Source organism: Osmerus mordax, chromosome 26, assembly GCF_038355195.1.
Source record: "Osmerus mordax isolate fOsmMor3 chromosome 26, fOsmMor3.pri, whole genome shotgun sequence".
In the NCBI taxonomy this organism is placed as follows: Eukaryota; Metazoa; Chordata; class Actinopteri; order Osmeriformes; family Osmeridae; genus Osmerus; species Osmerus mordax.
Window position 1 is genome coordinate 1,342,053 of NC_090075.1, and position 27,865 is coordinate 1,369,917.

The window sequence follows — 27,865 nt, forward strand, 5'->3', positions numbered from 1 at the left end:
CAACAGAGGCCTATAATAGGCCTACTATATGCAGTACGTAACGTAAAACAATTATGAACAGGCAAAATATGATCAAAATACTTTATTATGAGGCGATTACACGGGGCACGGAGATCATTTTGAAAGGATGAAATGGTTGATTGGATGTACGGTGAAAAACTACTTGCAGTGTAGGGTAACACTAATCAAGTTGTCTTCCCAGAGTTAGAACGATAGCTACAGTACTACTGAGAACCACATAAAATAAGCCCCATGCATACGGACACGTGGTTTTCACAAGGCACTTTGTTAGAGCTAAATATTAGATTTTTCTGTGAGTTAGCTTCACAGATGCTACAGTAACGCCACACTAATGTACGTCAACAACAGTAAACAGGTGTACAGTGCTGTTCAGTAGCATTGTCAACTACCAAGTATGCATACATGCAAGAAACTGCAGCAGCAAGATGATGATGGGAAAGAACATCGACCCAGACGATGAATAACAGTTATTGCGTTGTTCCTGCTTCTCTATTCCATTACAATCAATAGCTAGAAACAACAGCTAGCAGACAGGTTCTTTCATGCAATTGACTTGTTATGATGAACGACACGGCAGCGTCGCTACTGTACAGCGTAACTAGCCGCGTTAGCTTGTCTCTCTGTCGTGGTGCGTGAATGAGACCACATTTCTGCCTGAACATGCTGTGTCTATTTTGAGAAACGATAAGACACCATGCAGTTCCGTGTGCTTGACCACGGCAACAAGCGGAGGTAGCTAGCACTAATATTTTACACACCAGTGTCGACGTCTCTCACACTATCCTCCATCTTCCTCTCCGTTTCTTTCAGAGATCAAGACGCTGGCTGGCTGTTGCTACGGCAACGCGACGTCAGCAGCGGAAGGAGGAGGACGTTCGCTCGTGACGTCGGCAGGAGCAGGTGTATCTGTGCGTGAGGTGCTCACGCGGTCCAACCGAGCTGGGTATAATCTTAGCCATAGGATCTTGTGATCAAAACACATCATGTTTGAACATTAACACAATATGAAGTACAGTACAACATACTCAGACAAAGTTGAAGCATATAATTGTACAGGTATAGGCCTAGCTCAAGAGAAGATGTTACGTTTTGTAAGCTAGTCTACAAAGCTACCATGGAGCAAAGCGGAAGCCAACAAGAATAGCTTATTTCCTAAAATAAGTTTCCCCAAAAAGTTTGTATCTTTGATGAGTACTCTGCTATACTCTACTGTAGGCTACTGTACTCTGCTATACTCTCCTGTAGGCTACTGTACTCTGCTATACTCTACTATAGGCTACTGTACTCTGCTTTAATCTACTCTGTTTTTGTCTCCTTTCACTGTGGAAAAATATATTTAGAAAAAAAAAGATTCGAAATAAATGATACTTTCTGGAGTCTTGTGTGTGGAAAAAAGTTTTGAAAAGAAAGTTTCGAAAGGTTGCATAAATATTTGAGAAAAAAGTTTGTTTTTACCTAAAGGTTGTCAGAGCCCACACTTATTTACTTTAACTAAGTGTAGTCAGCACTTCCTACTTTTACCAGTCTTTTTAAAAACTGTTATTTTATCAAGTATCTGTACTACTTGAGTGGAGGAGTGTGTACGTTTGCCATCTCTGATGAATACAAAGGATAAGACAAAACAATAAAATAAAATCACACCACCTACACCTTGATCAGTGGCACAGCGGCCGTTGTTCCCCTACCCACTCCACCCACATGTCAGAGGAACACCACCTCTACCTTCGGCCGCTGCTGAAGCTGTGACTCATCCTCCAGATAGATTAAAGCTGGATGGTCTCGCCAGACAATTGGAGCGCAGATGTCATCAAGCCCAATCAGGCCTGACCCCTTTTCCTCTCCATTTTTGCCACTGCACCTGATTAACTGGCTGTAATGGACGACCGCGCAGAGCGAGAGCAATAGGCGTATGGCGCTCAGCCGCTGCTGCTAATTTCCCGTCTGTAAACTGTGTGTAACAGCGGCAAATGAATAAAGCCGGGGGGGAGGCCGATGATTTTTTGTTAGCGTGATCATGTTTGATGGCAAGCAACAGACCGCTGAGCAGATAGGGCACCCTGATTATTTTTCAGATGATAGAGAAAGAATTTCACTGTGCAATATTTCCTTAAAATTGAAAATTGAATAGTTGTTCTTCATGGTATGTCAAATCCCGACTCCAGCCAATTAAAAGAACTCCATGGTGTCACTGCATTTATTTCTGTAGCCACGTGTCTAATTCAATTAGGAGGCATGAGTAGAATGAATAACCAATCATAGAGGACATGGGGAGAATGAATAACCAATCAGGGGCATGATCAGAATGAATAACCAATCATATTTCTGTGTCTGGTTGATCCAGAAAATACAGTTCTTTTATGTTTTATTCGATTAAATTAATGTTTTTCTATTCTGTTTTATTCTATTCGAAGTGAAGTCTCATTTCATAATCTATATCCGGAAAATATTGTTCTGTTATGTTCTATTAGAATAAATTAGCGTATTTTATTCTATTCAAAGTGAAGTACTATTTTACTCTATTTTACTTAACAAAGCAAAAAAGACAAGTTCAGTTATAGTTTGTGCTCTTGCTTGTGCCAGTGTCAGGGTCTCTAACAACAGGGATTAATAAAACAGAACTCTTCAGACATCGACACCCATCTCAACCTAACCACCACCCACTACCCCATCCACACCTCCACCCACTACCCCATCCACCCCTCCATCCACTACCCCATCCACCCCTCCACCCACTACCCCATCCACACCTCCATCCACTACCCCATCCACCCCCCCATCCACTACCCCATCCAACCCTCCACCCACTACCCCATCCACCCCTCCACCCACTACCCCATCCACCCCTCCACCCACTACCCCATCCACACCTCCATCCACTACCCCATCCACCCCCCCATCCACTACCCCATCCAACCCTCCACCCACTACCCCATCCACCCCTCCACCCACTACCCCATCCACCCCTCCACCCACTACCCCATCCACACCTCCATCCACTACCCCATCCACCCCTCCATCCACTACCCCATCCAACCCTCCACCCACTACCCCATCCACCCCTCCATCCACTACCCCACCCACCCCTCCACCCACCACCCCCATCCATCACCATCGATTCTGTTTTTCTCGACTAGGAAACATCCTGCTCTCCAGGTCTGAGCGCCGTACACATGACTTAATGAACACATCAATCAAAGGCAAACAAAGAAAAAGCACAGTCCATTCCATGATCCTCACATTTTAATTGCCTCTCCAGAGATTCAATATTTCTTTTCCGTATCAAAACAATCCTGACCTCTGTTTAATTCTGCACATACGACTTCCGCACAAGCACATGTCACTGTCATGGTTAAACACAGAGCTTGTACTCAGCTTCATAATCTAGGCCTATTTTTAGTGTACATTGTTAGCGGTGATGATTTGAGGACATACCTCTTAGCTGTGAGCAGATCTGAGCAGAGGCCTTAGGGAGGAGCACGCGTCTAAATGGCAGCTATGTGTTAAAATTCTCCTTTTAGCTGCTCTTGAAAAGATGTTGAAGATGTAAGTTTTGTTTGTTCTTTAAATTTTTTTTCCAGTCATTTCAGAAAACATCTATTGTGTTCTGGCATATGGAGACTCATAATGGTCTTCGTGTTTTTTTGTGTGTGTGTTTGTGAGTGTGTGGACAGGCAAACGCCCCCATTGATGGCCGAGGCGAAGTCATGCAGAATCAGAATGTGGGAAGTAAGAGGCGTCCTACAGTATGACACAGAGAATCACTATGGCGACAGCAACAAGGAACAAGCGGGTCAGAGAGACTGAGAGGCAGCCCCCCCCCCCCCCCCCCCCCCTCCAGATACTGGACCTGGAACTGAGGACGGGGCTCCTCCCATCTCCCTCTCCTCCTCCCATCTCCCTCTCCTCCTCCTCCCATCTCCCCATCTCCCTCTCCTCCTCCTCCTCCCATCTCCCCATCTCCCTCTCCTCCTCCTCCTCCCATCTCCCCATCTCACTCTCCTCCTCCTCCCATCTCCTCCCATCTCCCCATCTCCCTCTCCTCCTCCTCGCATCTCCCTCTCCCCCTCCTCCTCTCTTCTCTACACTTTCCCCCCGGTCCACTTCCTCCTCCTTCCCCCAGTTGTCCACCCTCCACCCCACCCCTCCCACTCTGAATCCCTTCACCCACTATCACCCTCACACTCCCGCCCTCAGACATTTCTCACTCCGCCCCTCCCCCCCTCTCTCACCCTCTCACCCTCCCCCTTCCCCCCTCTCTCACCCCCTCACCCCTCTCTCACCCTCTCCCTTCCTCCTCGCCTCTGGCTTCAGTCCACCCAGACAGATGGTCTAGTGTCAATAGACTGCTATTAGCGTCCCGGCCTCTCGTCCTGGAACCAGGGTAGGGGAAAAGCACAGTCAGGCCACAGGGGACAGCGACCAGCCACCCAGCATATGCAGAGCCAGCAACACACTGGGTGAATCACTTCTGTTTGCTGAAGATGATTCAAACACACTTCAGGCCTGGAAAAAGACCCTATCGAGTGCAGTGTTTATTCCATGGCCATGTGCAGAGAGGAGTGGCACAGGACAGGAAAGTTCTGGCACTAATTGACCATTAGTCATTTCAGATCATGCTCCTAATAGGGTGAAGCATCCCACTCAGCTCTGCAATCCTCGGCTGCTTTCGAGAAACACCAACCTATTTCAGAGTGAAACCTCTGTGGGAATAGAACCCATGGCCTCTGAGGATCCTGCTTCCACCCTGCTCTGTACCCTTACAGTGATGTGTCGTTGTTTTCCTCCATGGAAGGGTGGGTAGATGGGGAACAGGAGCCTTGACCTTGTTTTCTTTCCTGACAGAGGAAGAGGAGGAGAGACAGGGAGGAAGATGGGAGGAGGGAGGAAGATGGGAGGAGGGGAAGGAAAGAAAGAGGAGGGGGAGGAAGGTGGGAGGATTGGAGGGGGGAGGAAAGACAGAGGTGGGGAGGAAGGTGGGAGGAGGGGAGGGGGGAGGAAAGACAGAGGTGGGGAGGAAGGTGGGAGGAGGGGACGGGGGAGGAAAGAGGGAGGAGGAGAAGAGGCGACGGCTGGAGCTGTCTTCCCACCTTGTGGCCGCACGGTGAATTGTAAGCGCCTGCATCAGCGCGTGAGCAGGAGAGAGCAGGGAGAGAGAGAGAGAGAGCGTCACAGAAGGGGAAGGAATGAAGGAGAGAGAGAGAGCGAAGGAGAAGGGGTAAAGCGAGAGAGGGAGGGAGTTTAAACTAAGAGCTATGTTTTGGGACAGGCTAATCTGTGGACGAGCAGGGTGCGGATCGGAGCGTTTTGTGTGAGCCAGTGTGCGGGTGACCGATAAGGAGACCAGCTCTCTCTGCATGCCTGTTTTAATGTGCTGACTCTGGGGAGATAAAAAAAAGGAAAAAAAAAACAGCAACATATTGACTCTTCCTGTGTGTGCCGAGATCCTGGTTACAGCCGCAGCATCAGTGGGTTAGCGTACCAGCCTTCGGGAAGGAACACGCACAGCTGACACCAGAACCAAACCCAATTAATAGAGGATTTCTCCCCCTTGTACAATTTTCCTTTTTTTTTTTTTTTTTTTTTTTTTTGATACATTTTTTCTTTTCTTTTCTTTTCCGCTCCTTCCCGGGACTGACTCCCGTTTGCGGTAGAGAGCCAGAGAAAAGCGCTGAAGGGCAAGCGACAGAAGACCAGCAAGAGGACGACAGAACAAACCCCCGACTCCCAAGATGTTTGAAATAAGCCGGACGCTCAATGCTGCTTTGTTGAGTAATGAGGTAAACCTGGATTTGAATATTCCTTCACGCCTCACCTGTGTGTGTCTGCTGCCAACCATTCCGTGTTCCGTGTTACTGTGTGTGTGTGTGTGTGTGTACACTCACTTCTGTGCCCACGTTTTTAGACACAAGACAGATTATTAAGCGATCAAGACAAACCATATTAGCCCAGCAGGATGGATGAGCATACAGAAGGAAGGATGGACGGGGGGATAGATGGAGGGTGTAGCGGAAAAGGATATTGGCTTGCAGTAAAGAGTAGGAGGGTAGCAGGCAGGCAAGCAGTTTCAGCGTGACACCCATTGTGCTGCTCCTTGTACTGCCTACAGCAACATGGCTTCAGTCATCGAGCCTTCTTGTGACATAACCCATCAAAAGCTAAATGTGTGTGTTTATATATGAGCCTTAGTTTGTGTGAGGCCGTAGCATTCTGTGATTCCCCCACTCCTCGTTCCTCATTCTCTATCCTTCCTCTCGTTCCCCCTCACTCCCTCTTTTGCCCTTTACCATTCTGTCTCTGTCCTTTCTGCCTTCTGCCCCCCCCCCCCCCCCCCCCCCCCCGTGTCCGTGTGTGAGCATGTGTATTCTGGGAGCAGCATCTGAAGATGATGTCGCGCTCCGGTCAGCTATGGGGACTGGGCGCCACTGGCGCCGGCTCCGTGTCTCACACACACTCGCCGCTCTCCCCCCGCCAGCTCCCTCCAGCCCTGGCCGGAGGCAGGCCGCGTCTGGTAAGAGCACAGACGGATCCTAACACCTCCATCGGCTCAGACAAACAGCTAATAGAGAGGACTAGAGAGAGTCGAAGGAGGGATCGAGAGGGAGGGAAAGAGAGAGAGAGAGAGAGAGAGGGGAGGCAGAAAACAAATCGATGCAGGATCATGACCGTATACCCAGGAATTGTATTAGCAGTTATTTACATGCTTGTGTGTGCTCAATTACATCCGCCTATTCTACCCTGTCTGTCAGTCGGTTACCTTGGGTGCTAGAGAGGCAGTGTGTGTGTGCGTGTTTGTGTGTGTAGGTGATATGTTTGCATTAGGAGTGCTAGCCTCACTGTATGCGCAGTTTGCTACCGCCCGCAAACAACGCTGTATCCTCTGGAGCAGACAGTTCACACACTGTTCTGTAAGGGCATTAACAAGATACACTGTAAGCTTACGTTTAACAATGTTCACACACAAAAAAAAATAACATTTACATTTCTTTCGCAATACACGGATGTTAGAATTGATTGAAGGGTAAACAAGGAAAGGTTTTCACCCTTAATTACTGGGTGTCTCACATTTATTGTTACAATTTTATAAATGTCGGTCGTAGTGCATTAACTCTTCCATAAGCACAATGGTTCAGTGACGGGAAGCTAGTAGGAACATATCAAGAAACCAAATAGAGGGTGATCAAGATTAGGTCCATAGAACACAATTCAATATCGTATTTTCTTCAAAGACAGCAGAATGTTTACGTTGCTTCGCTCATACGTGAAACAAATGTGCTCATTCAAGTGTTTTTATCTTGCTGCAGTGTGTGTGTGTGTAGCAGTGTGTGATTGTGAGTGTGTGTGTAATGGTGTGTGTTTGTGCGTGTCTCTTGTTTATGATGTATATGGGTACAGTATTGTTCAGTTCAGGGAAAGGTTACCACTGACAGACCGTTTTTCCCTAGGAGGAGATATTCTGCAGCGCTGGGAGTAAATCCTCGACTCTCCTCGGTGTATTAAATTGACATGAAACTGTGGGTGTCTAATCTGTACCGGTCTCTCGTTGGTTTGGGCTCCCCGTCAAACTGGCTCAGACCCCCACCCCAGAGCCTTCCGGAACGCCGTAGAAATCCCTGTCATGCTGACAGTAGGGAGAAAAGAGCTGCCGTTGTTGGGGTGTGTGTGTGTGTGTGTGTGGGGGGCGGGGCGGGGTGGGAGGGGGGGGGGTGGAGAGGGGGCGGAGGTGGCGAGAGGTTGGATGTGGAATGTTTGGAAAAGTGAATCTTGTTTTTTTATATTGTCATTACTTTTAATCGAAGTGAATTAGATGCAGTTTTGATGTGATTGATTCTTTTCATGCAGTATGAGTTAGTGAGTGAGCAGAATGACTCAGTCTGTTCATTCTTTTGGACAATATGACTGGAATGAGCAATAGGATTCAAATATCCGAACACGTCACGTACGTGTAATCACAGTAACGACCGTCACACGATCATTTTCAAGCAATGCAGTTGTTGCGGTTGCTCGCCGTGAAACGTATTTGTGTGTGCGCCCATGTGTGTGTGTTTGTGTGAGCGCAGTTAGCGTGGTTAAAACAGACCATCGTTACAGTGATTAATGAGACCTTCATTAAGCACAGATCGCTCATTTGCATACATTAGATGAATGTTCTGGATGAAGGATGCGTGTTCACACCTGTATCCTCCTTCCTGTAGCAGACAGAAGAGATGGAACACAGTGTGCAGTAAAGGTGCAGTAAGGATGGAGTAAAGGTGGAGTAAAGGTGGAGAGAAGTTTCACGGTCTGAACATACTGATCAGTTTGGAAACAAAACCGAGAAGAAGTATGGCTTGATAAGAAATGAAACAACAATACGGAAAAAAATTAAATTAAATTAATATCTAACATGCATCCAGAAATTGTATTTTGACCTTCTCTTGAGGACACTTTGCTCTTGTGTGATCCAGGTTGGATGATAGAGGAAGGATGATATCAACTGGATGGATGATAGAGGAAGGATGATATCAACTGGATGGATGATAGAGGAAGGATGATATCAACTGGATGGATGATAGTCCATCACTGAGGCCCCGTTTTAAGATACTAGATTATAATCACGACAAACTCTATTGATTTTAGAAATGGCTTCAGCCCCGAAACTCTGCAGTGTGTGTGTGTGTGTGTGTGTGTGTGTGTGTGTGTGTGTGTGTGTGTGTGTGTGAGAGAGAGAGAGCGGGTAAGAGAAAGACTGAAGGAATAAGTGAGGGTACAGACTTTGTAAAAACAGTGTAGATCAGGATGTCAACTATGCAAAGAACAGAGTAGAGGATAAAAATGGAGAAATGGAGAACGAGGACAAAAAGAGGACAGGAGAGAGTAAAAGAGAACGAGACAGAGAGAGGAAGAAGGGAAGAGAGAGGATGAGTGAGGAAGAGAGACAGAGAGAGAGTGAGAGAGAGAGTGAGAGAGAGTGGCTGCTTGGGTTGGCGTAGGCAGACAGACGGTACATTGGCACCCTAGAGATGGTGAGGGGTCATCTCTATTTCACAACAATGATTAGCTCCCTCCACACACACACACACACACACACACACACACACACAAACACACGCTCCCTCCATCTGCCACCCTGCACTTCCTCCTTCCCTGATTGCTGTGTTTTCCACCCCAGGAAATGAGTTCATTTATGCTCCGCAACCTCGTCGTGGCTGACACACCGACAGGTGCAGCGCTCGTCGAGACGCCTGGAGAGACAGAGAGACAGAGAGAGAGTGAGAGACAGAGAGACAGAGAGAGAGACAGAGATACAGAGAGAGAGAGAGAGAGAGAGAGAGAGAGAGACAGAGAGTGAGAGAGAGCGTTTGGTTTATAAAGGCGAGTTGTTGCCCACGCCCAGTAAAAGCTCCCTCAGATACAATGGCTGTTGATTAGCACACAGCCTCTCGGCACACGAACCAACCATCTCGCCAAACACTACGTGAATCACACGGCAACGAGCGGAACACATCCGGCGAAAGGCGGCTCAAAATTGCGCCGCTGATCGAAACGTCGCCAACGGAACGACGGAGTTGCTCTCGACGATGGAAATGCCACAGTTCTATACGTTGAGGAGAGACTGGGGCTGTCTGGGGAGTAAAGCACCCCCCCCCCCCCCCCCCCCAGGAGCAGGAGAGAAGGAGATGTCTACCGGTGTGAGAAGAAGAGGGCAGGCCTCTCGGCATAGAGACTATAACGTTGCTCAGTCATCTGTGTCCTAGGCAGCGCTTCTCTGCAGAGCTCCCCTCCCCCCTCCCCACCCCACCCCACTCCCTCTCTCTCCCCCGCTCCATCTTCTCCCTCTCCCTCACCTGCCCCCCCTCTCACCCTCTCTCTCCCGCTTCCTCTCTCTCTCTCTCCATCTTCTCCTCCTCCTCTAACCGACATGCTACGTCTCCCCTCCCCAGGTCAGTTAGCGGTCACCAGCTCTCACACCGGCCTGCAGCAGACCCAGGACTGCTGCCACACAACGGTGGCTCTACAATCAATTGTCCGATCATAACAAATATATGTACGGCATACCACTTAGCACCACATAATACCAGATCAGTGAGTGGATTGTTTATCAGGGATCCTTGTCGGGAACATTGGAGTTGTCATGTTCTTGGATTGGGCGTGGTACCCTGTGTGTGTGTGTGTGTGTGGTGTGTGGTGTGAGGAGGGTTTGCAGACTATAAAGGAAGGTTAATAGCGCTAGCTGGCACGGTGCCATTAAGAGGGGCAGAGTAAGGCTGAGAGGAGGGCCAGAGAGGGGGGGGGTGAGGGCTGGGGGAGGCCACCTCTGCAGGGAGAGCTGGTTATGGTGGTGGCTGGCTCCGGGGGGTGAGGGGGGGGGGGGGTGCGGGGGGGGGGGGGGGGGGGGCCCTGGTGGAAGGCAGCTGAGCCTCAGTCCCGCTGGGAACCGTCACTGCAGACTGGAGCAGGTGTCTGCAGCCAAGCCTGGAGAGCACAGAGGAGGAGAGGAGGGGAAGGGGGGAGAGAGGAAAAAGAGGAGAAACGAAGAGGGGAAGGGAGAGGAGGAGAGGGGAGGAGGAGAGGAGAAGAGGGGAAGGGAGGAGAGTAGAGGGGAGGAGAGGAGAAGAGGGGAAGGGAGGAGAGAGGAAAAGAGAGGAGGAGGAGAGGGGAGGAGAGGGGAGAAGAGGGGAGAGGAGGAGAAAGAATCACTTTGTATGGCACAGAGGACAGGTGGCCTTGTATCACACATGAACCCAGCCTGTTTCTCACATCCTCTCCATCCCTCCCTCTTCTGTTCCCTCTCTCTCTACACAGTACACCCTCCGAGCGATCTTTGCATACCCGGCCGTGTCATTAAGCTCCTCGGCATGGGGCCTCTCCCTCTGATCACATTAACATGTTTGGTTTCATACCAACCTCACTCGAACCCCCTCCACCCCCGCGCCCCCTCCACCCCCACGCTCCTTCCACCCCCACACCCCCTCCACCCACTACACCCCCACACCCCCCGGATGGGCAGCTGTAGCCCTGTGTCCGCCAGGGGTCAGCTTCCTGGATACAGGTACCATGACCTGGAAGTAAGCTTGTGGTTTCCCCCCATAGAGAGGCAAACGGCGAGGATGAACGGCGTCTTGGGCGCACGCGACAGGGCGGGGAGGGGTGTGATTGGGTTGATGCTAAAATGATCATCGGGACAGAGAAGCTAGAGGGAAGTGAATAGTCAGCGTTGGATAATAAAAATTAAAAAAGTGTTTTATCTGAAGCCGGAGGTAGTCGGAAAGTGGAAATAAGAGAGCTACTCACCCACGCAGATTAAAATGTTTGTTTAACTTTGGGAATTGTGGTTGCTTTTTAATCTACTTTGACCAAAAGCCAGTGTGTTTAACATTTAACAAATTTGACCCCCCCAAATGTTCAGCATTCTTGAACAGAGATGTTCTTCTGTGTGGTCCAAAAATACTTCCAATTTGGGAGAGGCATTTATACAGACATACACTGCTCAATGAACGTCCAATCGCATTAATAAGGCTATTGTAATCTTAAATGGAGAATCTTAAAAAAATTAAATTAAATCTAAAATGATAAACGATAAAATAACACTGTGACCTAGATGCATTTGAAGGAAATAAAATGTCCCCTTCAATATGTGCAAATTATCTCTTGATTACAGTTAAGAAGCTGGCAAATTCACTGTCGGCTACAGGCTGCACCTACACTAGAAACGACCCACAGTATAACACTGAGAACACAATCCCGTAGCCAGAAGGTTGAATAAAACCAGGTTTACTATCCTAACCGAGTCAGAAAAGAAAATGCTTTCTCACAAACACAATTTAACAGCTAAGAGGACATGACCTACCGTATGACCTACTCACTGTAGTTTCCCATTTTGAAGCACAGATTAAAGGTGTGCGGTCTGTAACTCTCGGTTTGGGGGCTAACGGCTAGATGACAGACGTGGATGATTGAGTGATCGGCTGCAGCCCATTCCTGACATGTTGACGAACAACACTGCCCCCCACCCCCTCGTCCGCAGAATTGATAGTTTCTCAGCCGATGCCTTGTATTGATCGGCTAATTGCTGGAGAGGCAAAGTGGCTGCTGTCATGAATAAATGATGTATGGCTGACGCGTACATTTAGCTGCCGAGGACAGAAGGAGGGCCCAAAAGTGCTGGCATTAACTGTGCTAGGAAGCACTAAAGAGATCAACCGAGCAAGCGAACGGCTAGCGTTAACCAAGCTAGTGTGAACTGGCATGTTTGTATTAACCTTGCACTACTTAAATAGTTAGCGGGCATTGGAGTTGCTAGCCCCACAGAGATATGCTTTGCTATCAGCTAACGTCAACTTCTCGTGAGAATGAGCTTACTAGTGAACTCTCCCCAGACCGATTAATAATGCATACATTCTAACGCCAGCTTTCAGGTTTAAATAGCGTACCATGGAGTCTGCCTAGAACATCAGTGACAAGACACTGAAATAACCCAATTTACTGAAAAACGTATTCATGTATGGTAATTATTCCTCAAGGTATCGCGCTCTCTCTCTATATATCTCTCTCTATCTCTCTCGACTCTGTGTCTCTCCTCATTTTATTTCCTGGAAGTGCCTGTGAGTTTGTGTAGACAGATGGACAGGAAAGTAAGATTAAGAGGAACACTCCTATGTACCATGTATCCTACGTCCAGAGAAGGAAGGAAGGGCACTCGCCTTTCATATATGAAAAATTATTTCACGAGGCGGTCTATCAAACGCCAGGTCTAGTTTGTCTACCCCGAACAGATGGAGTGGAGGAACCCTTTGAAGAAAATAATTACCTTTACTTGTTAATTGAACGGCTACACCACAAAACAGTTAAAATGACTAAAGTATTCTCTTTAGAGAGCAAGAGAAGGAGAAAGAGAGAGAGAAGAGAAAGAGCAACAAAAAAAAAGCACGAGGTGATATTTGGAGCACGGAAACATTATGCAGCTTTTTACTGCTGAGGCCCTTGGCTGCATCTCAATCCTGAGATGTTTTTCCTTTCTGTTCTCTTCCATTCCATCTTTAGGCGGCAACATTCAGGAATGAGATGCAGCTGAGGTATAGGGCCATGGGTAGTAGAACTAAAGGAACATGTTTGTGTGTGTGTGTGTGTGTGTGTGTACATGTGGGCCTGTGCATGTGTCTGCGTTTTAAAGTCCTCACCAGATGGACCACAGTGGTCACCCTCAGTGTGTGGTTGAATCCCTACTGGGATCAAACGCAACCCCCCCCCCTTCCTCCATCCCCATCTCCCCCCAAGCCCACCAACACTGTCCCACGAAAAACCCTCCAGCCATCACTCTGATAGCTAGCCTAGTGTATCATACAGCACTCCTTTCCCTTCTCAAAACCTTTCGAGGTTCGATCGGGAATAATCACCCGTCTTACTAACGAATAATAGAGACTGGAGGAAACAATGACATCCCAAACTTAGCTGCAGTATAATTGAAATGTGTGACATTTGGGTAAACAGTGATATGATTGAGGGGCCTTGCTTGGCAGCGGAACAGGAGAGGAGAGGTGGCAATGTGGTGAATGTCATCTCCCGTGGAGATCTCCTCTGTTGTCCAAGTGGACAGTAATCCCCCAATCCCCTGCTAGTTTCCCACTCTCACACACTAGACACACTTCAACTGACCAGCCAGCTAGCCATGCAACCGACCGGAACCGTCTATACAACCATGCTAACCTCTCTACCTAGCAGATTTGGTAACTATGCCAACGGTTTCGCAAGCCCTCTCCGCCTACCAATCAGTTTAACCGCGGAACTGGCTTATCGTTTCTGGCAAATCCTATCGCTAATCATTGTGAATAATGCGTTTAAAAGTTTAGGTGAAGAAATACTCTGAAGCATCTGGATTGTTGACGTTGTGTGGACTGTACTTCAGATACTACACACGTCATCAAAATCCTGCATTTTATTTCGTTTTTTTTCTTCCCCTCTGGACTGTCAGGCCCGATCCTAGAGACATGGGGAAGTTTCATTGAGACAGCCTGCCCCTCCCTGGTCGACACATCGCCGTTTGAGACGGCCCTGTGGTTCACAGGAATGACAAGCGCCTGTGACAAATACAGGGCAGTTTCGTCCTGAAGTCGCCATGAACTATTCATGTCGAGTCGGAATGGGTTTCTGTCGAACTGCTGACACAAGCAAGAGCTGGAATGACTGTGGTGTGCCAAGTGACATGGAGAGAGACAGGCAGAAATCAGACAGCCAGGCTGAAATCAGACAGACAGGCAGAAATCAGACAGGCGAGAGAGAGAGAGAGAGAGAGAGAGAGAGAGAGAGAGAGAGAGAGAGAGAGAGCGGTAGATCCAGAGGGAAAGGAACTAGATAGATTTGTGAGAAATTGAAGGGAGATCTGCAGATAGAGAGAGGTAGAGAGAGGTAGAGAATGATCCATGTAGAGGGAGAAGGAAATAGGAGAGAGGCAAATAGCCGGAAAGGAGAGGCATGAATAGAGGTTGGTAAATACTGTACCTGTAGAGATCGTATTTGTAGAGACTGAAAGACATGCAGCGATTATATAAAGAGGAACATTTTGTCAAACAGCTCAAACGAAGCAAACACTACGGTAAATATTTTCTCATTTTAACACAAACTCGGAACCATAAACTCAAAACACAAAACTCTGTGTAAATCCAGAGAAGGATCGCGTGTAATCCGAAGCTCCAAATCCACAAAAAATCAACAGAGGACTGAGAGACAAGTGCTGTCCTAGTCTGGGGAAAGTTTTCTATAGATGTTTCATGTCTGGGGAGAAAGAGAATGCCAATTTGTCACCAAGCCAGGATGCTGAAGGCCTGACACCCATTTGTTGATTGTTACTGGCGGATAGCCGGACAATGTTTCAGTGTGTGTTGGTGACTGTGTGTGTGTGTGTATCAGTGTGTGTCTAAGGTGATCATCAATCTGACGGCCACAGATAGGTTCTGTCTGCCAAAGCCTCCATAGAGGAGTGGTGGGTCTTTGAAGGACAACATTGGGAGAACTAGAGTGAGGAGAGGAATACCAAGGAGAGAACCAACAGCAGGCCTGTCTGTCGGGGGAAACAGGTTCCTTTACTTGCCCACATTTGAAATAAATGATTTCAAATATGTACAGTACATGATCAAAATCTAAGTCTGTCATGTACCGTATATACAGATATGCAAGTTAAACATGTATATATTTATTTAACCCAGAAATGAACTGATCAGATGTTTTTGTGAGACATTTCACTGCGGAGGAATGCTTTGAACACGTGAGTTAGACAAGTGTCGATGAAAGTTAGAGGTATTTTCTGAGCCACACCTTGGCTTTGAATCCACACTCAGCTGCCTCAAAATACACTTGCTGATTATTCTCAGCGAAACATGGGAGGAGTGTGGAGACACTGCATCTGCTGGTTATCAACAAGATGGATTCAAGACAATTAGCACGCTTTCTGCAAGATGTATGTGTTGTGATACGGTGATGCTTGATACAACACATCTCCTGCAAGGTTTGCCTACGAAGCAGGGAAACACTATATGTGTTAGATCGTGAGAGGTGTGGTTAGGTTTGCCTGGGTATACCCATCAGAAAGACACACAGGTAGCACATATAAGAATGAAGGGGTGTGTGTATGAGTGGTGCAAAAGTAAGAGTTGACAGTGAGGCTCCTAAAAATGTGCTGTTATAGTTCCTATCAGTTATAGACGTGTCTCAATTTGCATCAGTGTAAATGAAAGAATCTGTGGGGTTTTTAAACAGTGTGGCTTGGAGTTTTTGAGTGTGTGTAAGTGTATTCAGTATCTGATTAAGTCATGACTGTGTCTTCTAAATATTTGTTTTTAACTACAGACCTGCGGAGGGTCTTTGACAATTCAATTTAATTGAAAAGTAAATCAGTGAAAGAACCAAAAACAATAATATAAATTCAACAATTGTTGCAGGAATCTTTATAAGACGGGTGGGTGGATACTAAAGAGAGCAGGAAAATGAGTATCTCCTTTATTTTTACAGGATTCATCCTTTCTTTCCCCTCCAATGGGTGTAAAACGACATCTCCCCTGTCCAGCTCCTTCACCCTCACTCCGGTCTAATCCAACGGCCGTCTAACCGCTGGTATTCATCATTATTATGTTCTTGTTATTTACACTGCAGGACGATTAACAGCCAGCAGTAAAAACAGACAGCCAGAGGGAGTGTGGCAGAGAGAACAGTTTCTCCGGCTCGCCGTGAAGGCTTTTCATGAAGACAAAGGTCAATGCTGAAGAAAGTAAACGGGGAGGGAAGCTAGCGTGTTATTCAGCGCAGCTCCTCAAAAACATCGTGTTTTGGTTATCTATCCGACAGGGCGTTCGGGAGGAAGGTCAGGATTGGCAGTGGAGGTAGAAAGAAAAATATCATTTATATTCTATTCTGCACAATTCAACTGCATTCTCATTTGTTTTAGACTCCTGTTCATCATAAGTGTTGCACTGTCTAGACCTACTTTGTTAGTACAAAACCAAATCATTTTCTATTCTATTCTATCATCCCAGCAAGCCAACTATGCAGACCAGAGCAGTCCGGGGAGTCCTAATTGCTGGCATCAGGGCTACAGCAGCTGGAGTGTGTATGTGTGTGTGTGGGCACGCATGTGTGTCTGTGTGTATGAATGTGTGTGTGTGTGTCTTATTAGTATGTCGAGCACACTGTTGAGCTGGGCCGCAGCACTACTCAGAGAGCGTCTGGGTCAAAGGTGAAGTGGAGAGAATGAGAGCTTCTTTGCAGAGCTCTCCGCACAAGGGGTCCTTCTCGTTTCTCTTCCTCTCTGTCGGATTGTGGACGTGAGGGATGGGTGCTGCGGCTCGTGAAAAGCAGAGGAAAGCCATTGTTCTGATGCACAATGCAACTATGTGCTTTAGTGGAGGCGAGATGCAGGTACCAGATTCAGGAGCGTTCACAGCAATGAAAACATTCGATCGAAACAAATTGTTTGTATTCTTGTCAGGTTAGTCAAGAGCGTCGACGGTGTTCGGGCGTGTTTGATTTAAGCGGGGGAGTGTGGGAGCTGGGAGGGTGCGGAGAGAGCTGGGAGAAGATTTCCCACCCCTCTCTGACCGTCTGCTACATCAAATGCATCACCCAGAACGTGGGAAAATAAACTAAAGGGGAGGATAACGTGTATGTGATGGTGTGTGAGTAAGTGTGTGTCTTGTTTTTTGTTGTTGTGTGTGTAACAACAGTACCATCGCCCCTACCCACACACCCTCCCTACAGCGTGCTGCTCAACAGCTCCCTCTTCTTGTTTGTGAGTTGTTTATGGTGTAATATTACATTTACATTCACATTTACATTTTAGTCATTTAGCAGACGCTCTTATCCAGAGCGACTTACAGTAAGTACAGGGACATTCCCCCGAGGCAAGTAGGGTGAAGTACCTTGCCCAAGGACACAACGTCAGTTGGCATGACCGGGAATCGAACTGGCAACCTTCGGATTACTAGCCCGATTCCCTCACCACTCAGCCACCTGACTCCCTCCTGATATTACAGGGCGGGGTATTTGTGTGCGTGCGTGAATAGTTCTTAGTCACGATGCGTCGAGGTATAGCCTTTAAAAACGGTCCCCGTCTGTGAGCTGAGGTGAAATGGGTTTTGTGTGAGGTTCAAGGAGGACAGGGGAATCATGTTAATTATTGAAGTTGCTTGCGTGCAGCCTAGATGGAGAGAGAGAGAGAGAGAGAGAGAGAGAGAGAGAGAGAGAGAGAGAGAGAGAGAGAGAGAGAGAGAGAGAGAGAGAGAGAGATTACATGTGGTTGGAGGTGAATGGAAAATAAAGGTGCAGCAAAGGCAGGGCCTGGTCATCTTCAACACTCAAACAGTTCACAGCTTCTCTAAGCTGTCTGTAATGCTGAACAAAAGCATCTAGCATTACAAGGGCACTGTACTCAAAATCGATAAATGTATGTATTTTCATGAATCTGCCAATCATGAAATTGAAGATTTATTTTATTTAAAACACAATATTTTTCGTTTGTGGGTAAGAATGTTTTTGGACAAATCAATGCATTAAACTGTGGCTTATTTACAGTATTATTATTATAATTGTTAACATTGTTATTATTATTAGTCCATGAATGCATTTATTTATTCTAATTGTTCACGATGATCCAGAAGTTAGTGTCGATGCTCAGGTGATATCTATAATACAGACTCCACTGTGAAGAGCGTTGGTCCACTAGACTTTAGCGGCTCGAGTCCCCCTGCGCGAGTCCTCCTCCAACTCTCCTCCACGAGCGTACCACCCCTTCCCAGGTTAACCGCAGCCAATGAGAATCTACACCGACTGAATATGCCATAAATGGGTTGCATGAAGAAAGGATGCTTGCAATAGCGCTGTCGTTCCCGTGAAGACCAAGTCGTTCGTCTATTTAGATTTATTACTTTTTTTCCACCCGCATTTCTTTCTTCTCTCCTCCGCCCCGAGTAGGAACGGCGAGATTTCCACCCACGGCTCTCAGCATCCCGACTAACGGCACTCACGAGCTCATTCATACACTCTCACACGCGCCTTCGTTATCCGATTGTCCTTGGGACCACGCGCGACTCTTTACCAAGCGGGTTTCTTCAGATACACGGAGCCTTGAAGCGTCTTGGCTTTCGCTCCTTTCACTTCATCAATTTCCCCACGAAATAAGAATGGTCATGGTGAGTAAATCGGCTTCATACTATTTGGAAAATACTATCTTGAAAATGCCAGCCGCACCCGCCTTTAGATACCGATTATTTCCCCCTAAATTCTTTTTTTTTTCACAGTTCACGTTGGTTTTTCAGCAGACTAAGCGCTACATTTAAATCCTCAGATTTTTCACCAACCCTTCGCAAATTGGTTGTTGACTCATTTTGCAGGTGCACATCAGGTTTGTGTGTGAGGGAGCGTACGAGTGTATTTCTTCAGTAGTCTCTGTGAATCAGACAAACTCTGCAGAGTCTATAGTTGCTTCAAAGTCTTACTAATTACGTTAATGTCGTATTCATATGTACCCTACTCTGTCGCACAATATTTGATTTGAATGGCACAAAAAACAAAAATCGGAGCCTTTGGTAATATCGTAAGATATTAGGCTGTACATTTCCCCCGTCAATTAATAATATAGACGGAGGGAGATAAAGCTATACCGATCTTAATAATTTGTGATCTGACACATTGTGGTAGTTTTACAGGTGTGAGGTGTGATGGTGTGTGTGTGTGAGTGTCGGTGTGGGGGCTGTTACCATGTGGCCAGTGATGGCTCATGTATATACATATTGCTGTGCAGGCATCCTGTTACCATAAAGCCCGAGGCTACAGTCAGGGCAGCTCTGGGCTCCAGCAGGAGGCTCAACACTAGCAGCACCACCAGAGCAAAACAGGAGAGGCAGCCATCGATTCCTTTACTGGGGAGACAGGGAGCGAGAGGCAGGGAGAGGCAGGTAGGGAAGGAGACAGGTGGGGAGAGGCAGAGAGGCAGGAGAGGCTCTGAGCGTGTGTGTTGATGGCGAGGAAGCTGAATAGAGAATGAAGGTGTTAACAGTCTGGAGAGGGAATGAGGAGAGGGCGGGGCGGGGCAGACGAGACTGGCCAGGGAGCCAATGAGAGAGCTGGCAGCACAGAGTCTGACCTCACAGATAAGGAGGAGACTAGGGAGGGGTCGTTGGTTGGGTTGGTGGAAGAGAGAGGAAGGGAGGGGAGAGAATTCGTTTTCTTTCTCCTTTGCTCTCTCTCTCTCTCTCTCTCTCTCACTCTGTATACCTCTCTCTCTCCGTCTACCTCTCTCTCCCCAGTCTCAGCTCTCAGCCCAGCCTGTGTGAAACACTGCGATGCCTGGCCTCACCAGAGGCTCATAGCAGTCTGGAGAGTGCTAGGAGAGAGAGAGAGAGAGGAACGAGAGACATAGGTAGCAGAGAGAGACCGAGAGAGAGAGAGAGTGGACAAGAGACACAGGTAGTAGAGAGAGAGAGAGAGAGAGCTTCAGACCAGTGGAGATATTTTGCTGAGGCGTTGCTGAGGAGGCATACCTGCCGTCGGCACCCAGATGGAGTGGAATGGGTTTAAAATGGTAAGGAGTGGACCGTATCCAGCCAGACAGCCAGACAGCCAGATTCTGCCTGGCTGTGCTCAGATCCCATGACTCGCTAGCCAGCCAGCAGTGTAACATCACCAGCAGGAGCACTAGAGAGAGGAAGGGTGTGTGTGTTTATTTCTGGCGTGGCAGGTGTGTGTGTGTGTGTGTGTTCATGCTTGCAGAGATCTCAGGTTATGGACAAGGGGCTGTTTTCCATGTGCAGGGTTTTGCTTGTACACAAGGTTGTGTCTGTGCTCCGTGATATTTACACTTACTCTTTAGTATGTGTTCATATGCATGTATGCAAAGTGCTTGTAATAGCAGGTGGGAGGTAGGTGTTGTTTTCAGAATGGTGTTTGCGTATTGGAAATGGTGTGTGTGTGTGTAAGTGTGTGAACTCCTGGGTAGGTGTGTGTGTCTTTGTAATGTTCCTGACTGTATCACACTGTTCCTCACATCCAAACTTGTTTCTTACCCATTGTTGTCGCCCATCTCGTATTAGCTTAGCTCGTGTGTGGGTGTAGTTTGACTGTGTATGTTGTGTATGCATGTGAACAGTATGATTGCTTAGTGTATATACTGTATGTGTTTGTTTGTGTGTTATGTATATATGATGTGTGTGTAGGAACTGTACAATGTATGTGACGCATTTACAGTGTTTGAGTGTGTTATGTCTATGCAGCGTGTGTGTGTGTGTGTTGTAATGTTTACTAAGGGCTCTGAATCCCCCGTCTGACGAGAGGCGGGAGACCAGAGAATCACTTTACCTCCTTCCCTCCCCATCCATCTAGCGGCCGGTCACGACAGGCCTGCTGACCAGCTAAAACAGCCATCACTCCACGTCAACACAGAGCCCCCTCTAGACCAGCCCTGCACCATCCACACCGGCACGCCACACGATAACATCTCCGTGGTACACTCTGTCGATGCTAAACTACGTATAATTTAAGCAATTGCATTATACTGACATGATGTCCCGGTCACAAAGGAACTTTGTGTAGTTAATCAGAAATAGGAGAGGTATTATTCCGTGTGTCAAAGTTAATGTTTGATTGTTTGCATTTGGGATTTGTTCCTGTGAGCGTGCAATCAAAATGCTAATCGAAAGAGAAAGCAATTCCCCCTCCGGTGACAATGGTAGCTGCGGCTAGCACAGTATGTCCCTGAACGCTAGCTGTAGCATGGTGATTGAGGGTCTGGATACTAACTCAAAGCTGAAAGAGACTGGGGGTGTTGAGGGGGAGGGAGAGAGATGGGGAATAGCGAGAGAGAGAGAGCGGGGGAAGGTGGAGATAGATGGAGAATTAGAGGAAGACAAGCCTGGAGGAAGAGGAGGAAGGGTGTTGCGAGGGAGAATGGGGGATAGGGATGAGGTGGTAAAGAAGGGGAAAAAAGAGAGAGAGTTGTACATTAGAGAGGGAGATAGAGGGAAAAATAGAGCAAGAAAGAGGTAGAGCTAGAAAGCGAGAGATAGGGAGAGCCACACAGAGAGAGAGAGAGAGGGGGGGGGGGGGGGGGTAGAAGGAGAGGGTAAGAGAGAGGGATAAAGGTAACAATAGAGAGGTGTTTATGGTGCATATCTTATCCAGACACCATAGTACCTTAAGAACAGCTACACACACACACACACACACCCTTTCACTCTCTTTTTCTCTCACACACTGTAGATGGACACACACACACACACACACACACACACACACACACACACACACACACACACACACACACACACACACGCACACCAATCCTTCAGCAGGGCAGCACCTTGCTAGTCTCAGCCCTGTCCAGCTCCAAGGTTACACCTTCCCTGTATGCTAATAGCTGAGGATGCCTGCTGGAATGATAATCAGGCCTCACTAACAGGAGAATGGAGAGGAGGATGTTGGGGGGAAACAGGGGATGAAATACTAGTTGTAGAAGCTATATGGGTGGAAACAGTGTTGATCAAGGAAACCCAAGACAGTTATCACCACTAAATGTAATGGTGAATCTCATCAAAGGTGAATAGTCACTTCAGTCATTTCAACAAGAAATCCTTGTTAAGGTATATCTCAGTCTGTCAGTGTAGGCTAAAAGTACTCATAAACATCACATTAGAACAAACTTTATAAATAAGTCACCCACCAAACTGACTGACACAGTGCCGACCTCCATAGGAGACCGTCCATGAAATACCACCCACATACCACATAACCTCAAATGTCTGTTTAACTGGGTAAATACTGAATAGCCAGATGTTGAGCAGACCAAGTTTAGCACATGACAGCACAGACTATTAGTGTGAGAATGCTGATGTTGTTGACATGGAGAGGTGCCCCATCAGGTACGTTGGCCTGACTCTTCACTCCCCCTGCATCGTAGTAATTAGTGAAGGGTTTACGCGCTGAATTGCCAAACGGCCGTATTTCGCTAACTAGCTACTCTGCTGCATAACAACAGACGTGGGCGCGCCACAGTCGGACGTGCTGCAGACGTAGGATACACATAGCAACTACGCCAACGAAAAGCTAGCGATTCGCTGGCGTTATGTATACATATCTGAGGAGTGAGTTCAACCGATCTACACTGGCTACACATAGTGGAGTCAGGTGGCTGAGCGGTGAGGGAATCGGGCTAGTAATACGAAGGTTGCCAGTTCGATTCCCGGTCATGCCACCTGACGTTGTGTTCTTGGGCAAGACACTTCACCCTACTTGCCTCGGGGGAATGTCCCTGTACTTACTGTAAGTCGCTCTGGATAAGAGCGTCTGCTAAATGACTAAATGTAAATGTAGTGTGGGTACTACCACCTTTAAATCGTGTTTGCGTGGCCAGGATAATGCAATTTAAAGCGACTGTCTACACAGCATTTTAAAGATATTCCTACCTATTGTTTACTGGGACGTTTAGTGTCCTGGCTAATGCTATCTACTGGCAGCCACTCATGCAGTAAGAGTTTTTGCTGTATATCATGTGTTTGACTTATTACAAGTAGCCTGGCTAATGCTAATGCTAATGCTAATGCTAATCTACAGTCAGCCCCTTTGGGAAGGCCTAACTAGCTAATCGCTAGTCTCGCTAATCCCGCCAATGTCAAAAATGGTTGTAAAAAAAATTTAATAGAAAGGTGTTGGCCTTCTAATCAACCACTTATGTTACAAGCCAATAAGAATTCACAATCACTGTTCGGCAATATCTTAAGTGTTAATTCTCTGTGTATTTCCATGTAAAAGACACCAATTAGTCTGTTAAACAAGCTCACGCTCCTTAGATAAGCAGCTCTCAACCTTTGTTTCAATAACGAAGCTTCCTTCTTAAATATTCCTTTTGTGTGAAGCCCAAACACACACGAATATCAACAAAATGGTAACATTAAAAATGTAATAGGCTTCCACAGTGATTTTCTTCGTTCATTGAATAAAAAAAAGTATGTCTTCTGAGAGAGAAAGAGAGATAGAGCTACAATGAGAAGCACAGGCAGTCATTCCGCTGTAAGGGAAGCCGTCTTCACAGACACAAACCTTAATTCCTTTGGCGGAAATTCAAACTGCAACAGACAGACAAATAATCAAAGGGAGGTTTGCAGGCTCGTGCTACAGACCTGCTAATGAATACAGGGCCTTGGCCTTGTTGTGCGTTTCAGAATAAATAACCCGACAGAGGGCACAGTTGAAGGGAGAGGATATTCATATGTATAATGTAGCTATACTTCTATGATTTACTCAGAGACAGGAACGAGGAAGCTGGATTCCTTTCTTGTTCACTTCATTTTCCCTCCCTCTATTTCTCACCCCCGCCCTTTCTTCCTCGCTTCTCCCTCTCTCCCCCAATCTTTCTCTCTCTTCCTATCTCTCTCTCCCCCTCTCTCTCTCCTTCCTATCTCTCTGTCCCCCACCACTCCCAATCTCTCCGTCTCTGTTCCGCCTCTCCGGCTCCTCTGTATCAGAGTGTTTTGGTATTCAGACAGACGTCTGCTTGTGAGTGGCAGTTTCTCTTGAGACGGCTCACAAGGCGGCTGCCTTGTCTCATCTGCATTTTGCATCCCAGGAAAAACCCAGAGCAGAAAGCTGCAAAAGCATCAGCAGGAAGCCAGACAGGCTGTGTGTGTGTGTGAGAGAGTGTGTGTGCGTGTGAGAGAGTGTGTGTGTGTGAGAGAGTGTGTGTGTGTGTGTGTGAGAGAGTGTGTGTGCGTGTGAGAGAGTGTGTGTGTGTGTGAGAGAGTGTGTGTGTGTGAGAGAGTGTGTGTGCGTGTGAGAGAGTGTGTGTGTGTGTCTCACCAGCAGTTGCTGTTCCTTGTTTGTCGGCAGCCAGACTAGACCAGGCTGTGATGTTTAAGGACATTTCAAGGTCGCTCCTTCAACAGGGCTTTTTCTTTCTCCGTCTCAAAGATATTAAACATTCATATTTCTGTTGCCGAATGAATTATAGATTGCAACATGCAACCTAACATGCTACAAAATGGCACCACTGGTTGAATTACAAACACATTCGGGCCCTGTGTATCTCTCCATAGCAGATACAACCCGACTCATCAGACCACAGGCAACATCCAGCTGAGCGCAAGGAAAAACATAGTTCCTATCGGGGGTTAGGAGAGAGGGAGGAGGAGAGAAGGAAGGATTAAGATAGTAGAGAAAAGGGAGAGCTTGTTTTCTGGTGCTTTTGGAACATGATTCATACCTCAGACTCACTTTAAAACAATCTCTGTCCATTGCTCTAAGAACGTAAAGGAACTCAGTGGGGTGGTTCGAGGCGCTGGACTGGGACGAGCACTCACACTCCAGTGAATGCTGAGGGTAAATAAATTAAACAAAAACAGCGTCGGTACAGTTTCAGCAGACGGGCGGATAAAGGAAGCCTGTTTCTTTAGTACCCACGACACAAATACAGAACAGGATTGTATCTAAAACATTTCAAAGAATGGATATTTTATATTGTGATATGTAGACTTGATATCACATGGTTGTAGTTGTATACAGAGAGACTGATATTTTATATACTGACATATATAATGAATTCAGTTGTTTTGTTTAGGAAATAGATTCTATATTCCCCTTCAAATCAACAGTGAAGATTATCTTTCCTGTTCCCTGTCCATAAATATGAATAGGCATTTCAACTCAGATCCTTATCAACCGAGATTATCGTTGGCAGCCACAAACAACACCGGCAACGCCGTCTTGAATCAGGAGAGTGTTGGATGACAGGGGAGGCGAGTCTATCTCCCCCGCGTCCATGCGGTGACGAACTGAAACGCCGTTCCAGAAATTTCTGTGGAAACGAGCCCTGTATTTACTGGCACATGCTGTACGAGCGCGGCTCCTCCTTTCCTTCGGGCAATTTTTGTTGTTGTTGCTCATGCTGGCTCTCGGCAGAAGGAGATTAATCTGCTCGTTTGAATGCAAGCCACACTGGTTTCGTTCGGTATGCTGAACGGGTAGCGGGGGGTGTAAGGGAGGTGGGGGGGCAGGGGGGTGGGGGGGTGGGGGGGCAGCCTTTAGTGTCTGTTCTTCCTCTCTGCTTCCTGTACAGCAACTCAGTGATGCCCTGGAGACAGGCTCCTTCCTCTGAAAGAGCTGTACCCACCCAAACATGGGCACTACATCCTCACCTTGACATCAATTTCCATATTTGATAATGGCGCCATAATCCTCAAATGCACCGCTTTTAGTTAAGTGTGTTAACATTCAGGCTGAAACGGCACAACGTGTTTGTGGTTCTAAGGAAAAGTGTTTCATAGCACAGTCACGACACCGAGGGCACTTATCACAATAAACACGCTGTTGCTGTTAACACTTGGCATGTATGATACAGAACATTCTAACTAATGAATTTAGACCTCACTACATTTTCCCTAAATGATTTATTGACCCAGTCCGCCCACACTACACTGTAGTTACTGGTGCTCTGCGTTTCCAGCGGCTGTTTGCTTATTGAGATGATGGACATTTGTCCTTCCTCCTCTCACTATCTGATTATATGAGCTCTGGTTTAGATGCTAATCAATAACTCGATTAGCTGTGCGACAAACAGACGCACGCACAATCGCTGAGACCCTGGGCCATGGAATGAAACTCTGTGAGATGGTGGGCTGGTGTCTGTATGATTTACCATCCTGCCTTTGCTGCAAGGCCACAGTGGCTATCAGACTATCACACACACACACCACACACACCCACACACACCACACACCACACACACACCACACACACACACACACACACCCACACCACACACACACCCCGTGAGCCTGAGCTCAGCTGTCGCTGACGGAAGAAAACAGTGATTCGATTAGGAGCGGCTCTCTTTACTCAGCAGCTGGACCGTCGAGTGTGTGTGTGTGTATCTGCATGTCTCTGTGTGGAGAGAGACCAAACACACACACACACACACACACACACTCGGTAACAGATGCACACAGACACAAGGCTATGCAGTGTTCTGTTCTAGGGGTCCATCTGCAGGGTTCCTGTCTGTGTTGAACTACGTACGTGCTCCAACAAGATGACATTACACTTCCTGGTTCTAGATAAACATTAATTACCAGCGAGGCCGGAGAAAGGTGTACAGAAGCCAACATTTGCTGAGTAAAACCTCTCATTATTTTAATGAGCCGTTTAAGCTCAAATTGATATAGTTAGTAGCCTATATTCAGTTTTTCTTTTTCTTTTAACCAAAGATGTAGGGAAGGTGGTTTCGGTAAGCATTGATAACCTCGTCCTCTAGATTAGGACCGCTAATGAGTAGGCTTCAGCTCGTGAGTTAATGCACAGAAAATGCTGCTTTATCAGCAGTTCAGCAGGCCTGAAGGTCACTGACTCAAACATGGCCGCCCGCGCTCACAGGTGCGTTGGCATGGCGATGCCCAGCCCTGCCAGCTACCTGTGGGGGGGGGTGGCACACTCAGGTTAGCTGGTGCTGACGAAGTAGATCAGCTCTGTACCCACACAGCCCCCAGAACAAGGCCTGTACCCGGCTACACACAGCCCCCAGAACCAGCTCTGTACCCGGCTACACACAGTCCCAGAACCAGGCCCGTACCCGGCTACACACAGCCCCCAGAACCAGGCCTGTACCCGGCTACACACAGCCCCCAGAACCAGCTCTGTACCCGGCTACACACAGCCCCCAGAACCAGCTCTGTACCTGGCTACACACAGCCCCCAGAACCAGGCCTGTACCCGGCTACACACAGCCCCCAGAACCAGGCCTGTACCCGGCTACACACAGCCCCCAGAACCAGCTCTGTACCCGGCTACACACAGCCCCCAGAACCAGCTCTGTACCTGGCTACACACAGCCCCCAGAACCAGGCCTGAAGTCAGACTCCGGGCAGACAGGATCTGAAAAGGATCGCACACCAACCAAGGTCGCCCGCCAGGCCAAGTCACCTTCGTCCACTGAGCGGACGATGATTCAGAGGACGCCAGCGTCCTGCTAAACACAGCTGCCCTGGCACAGCCATGCACCTCACGCTGCTTCCTGTGGTGGCTTGTGTGTCTTATCTTAGACTGAGACTGGGATATGTTTACTCACTAGGTATCTGTTCTGTCACACAGACTGGTCCTAGTCTCGTAACCAGAGATAGATCTTGGTTTTAGAGTGGAAGCCGGAGAGAGCCAGGGTTCTGGCTGTGCAACCATGGCCTGGTCTGGAGAGCCAGGGTTGGTGACTAGGGGCCTGAGCCTGCAGGACCGGGCTGAGTCAGGGCCACTGGCCCGGGCTTCCAGAGCTCCAGTGCCAAGCTGTCAGGTAGGTGTCCAGGAGATGTCCCCCCCTGGGCCACAATGGGAGGGACACAGGGGTCCACAG

General features: G+C 47.6%; 2 protein-coding genes across 3 annotated transcripts in view; one reads left to right on the plus strand and one right to left on the minus strand.

Moving 5' to 3' along the window:
• Positions 1–810, minus strand: part of agbl4 (AGBL carboxypeptidase 4) — a 30,709-nt gene extending 29,899 nt beyond the window's left edge. Inside the window, 1 exon segment of the mRNA XM_067229425.1 lies at positions 780–810. Within this exon segment, the coding sequence (XP_067085526.1) occupies positions 780–810 (31 nt within the window).
• A 4,538-nt stretch (positions 811–5,348) lies between these two features.
• Positions 5,349–27,865, plus strand: part of elavl4 (ELAV like neuron-specific RNA binding protein 4) — a 55,974-nt gene continuing 33,457 nt past the window's right edge. For both annotated transcript variants that reach the window (XM_067229600.1, XM_067229601.1), the window contains exon 1: positions 5,349–5,798. In XM_067229600.1, coding sequence (XP_067085701.1) covers positions 5,751–5,798 — 48 coding nt within the window. In that variant the 5' untranslated portion in view covers positions 5,349–5,750. The remainder of the gene's footprint in view (positions 5,799–27,865) is intronic.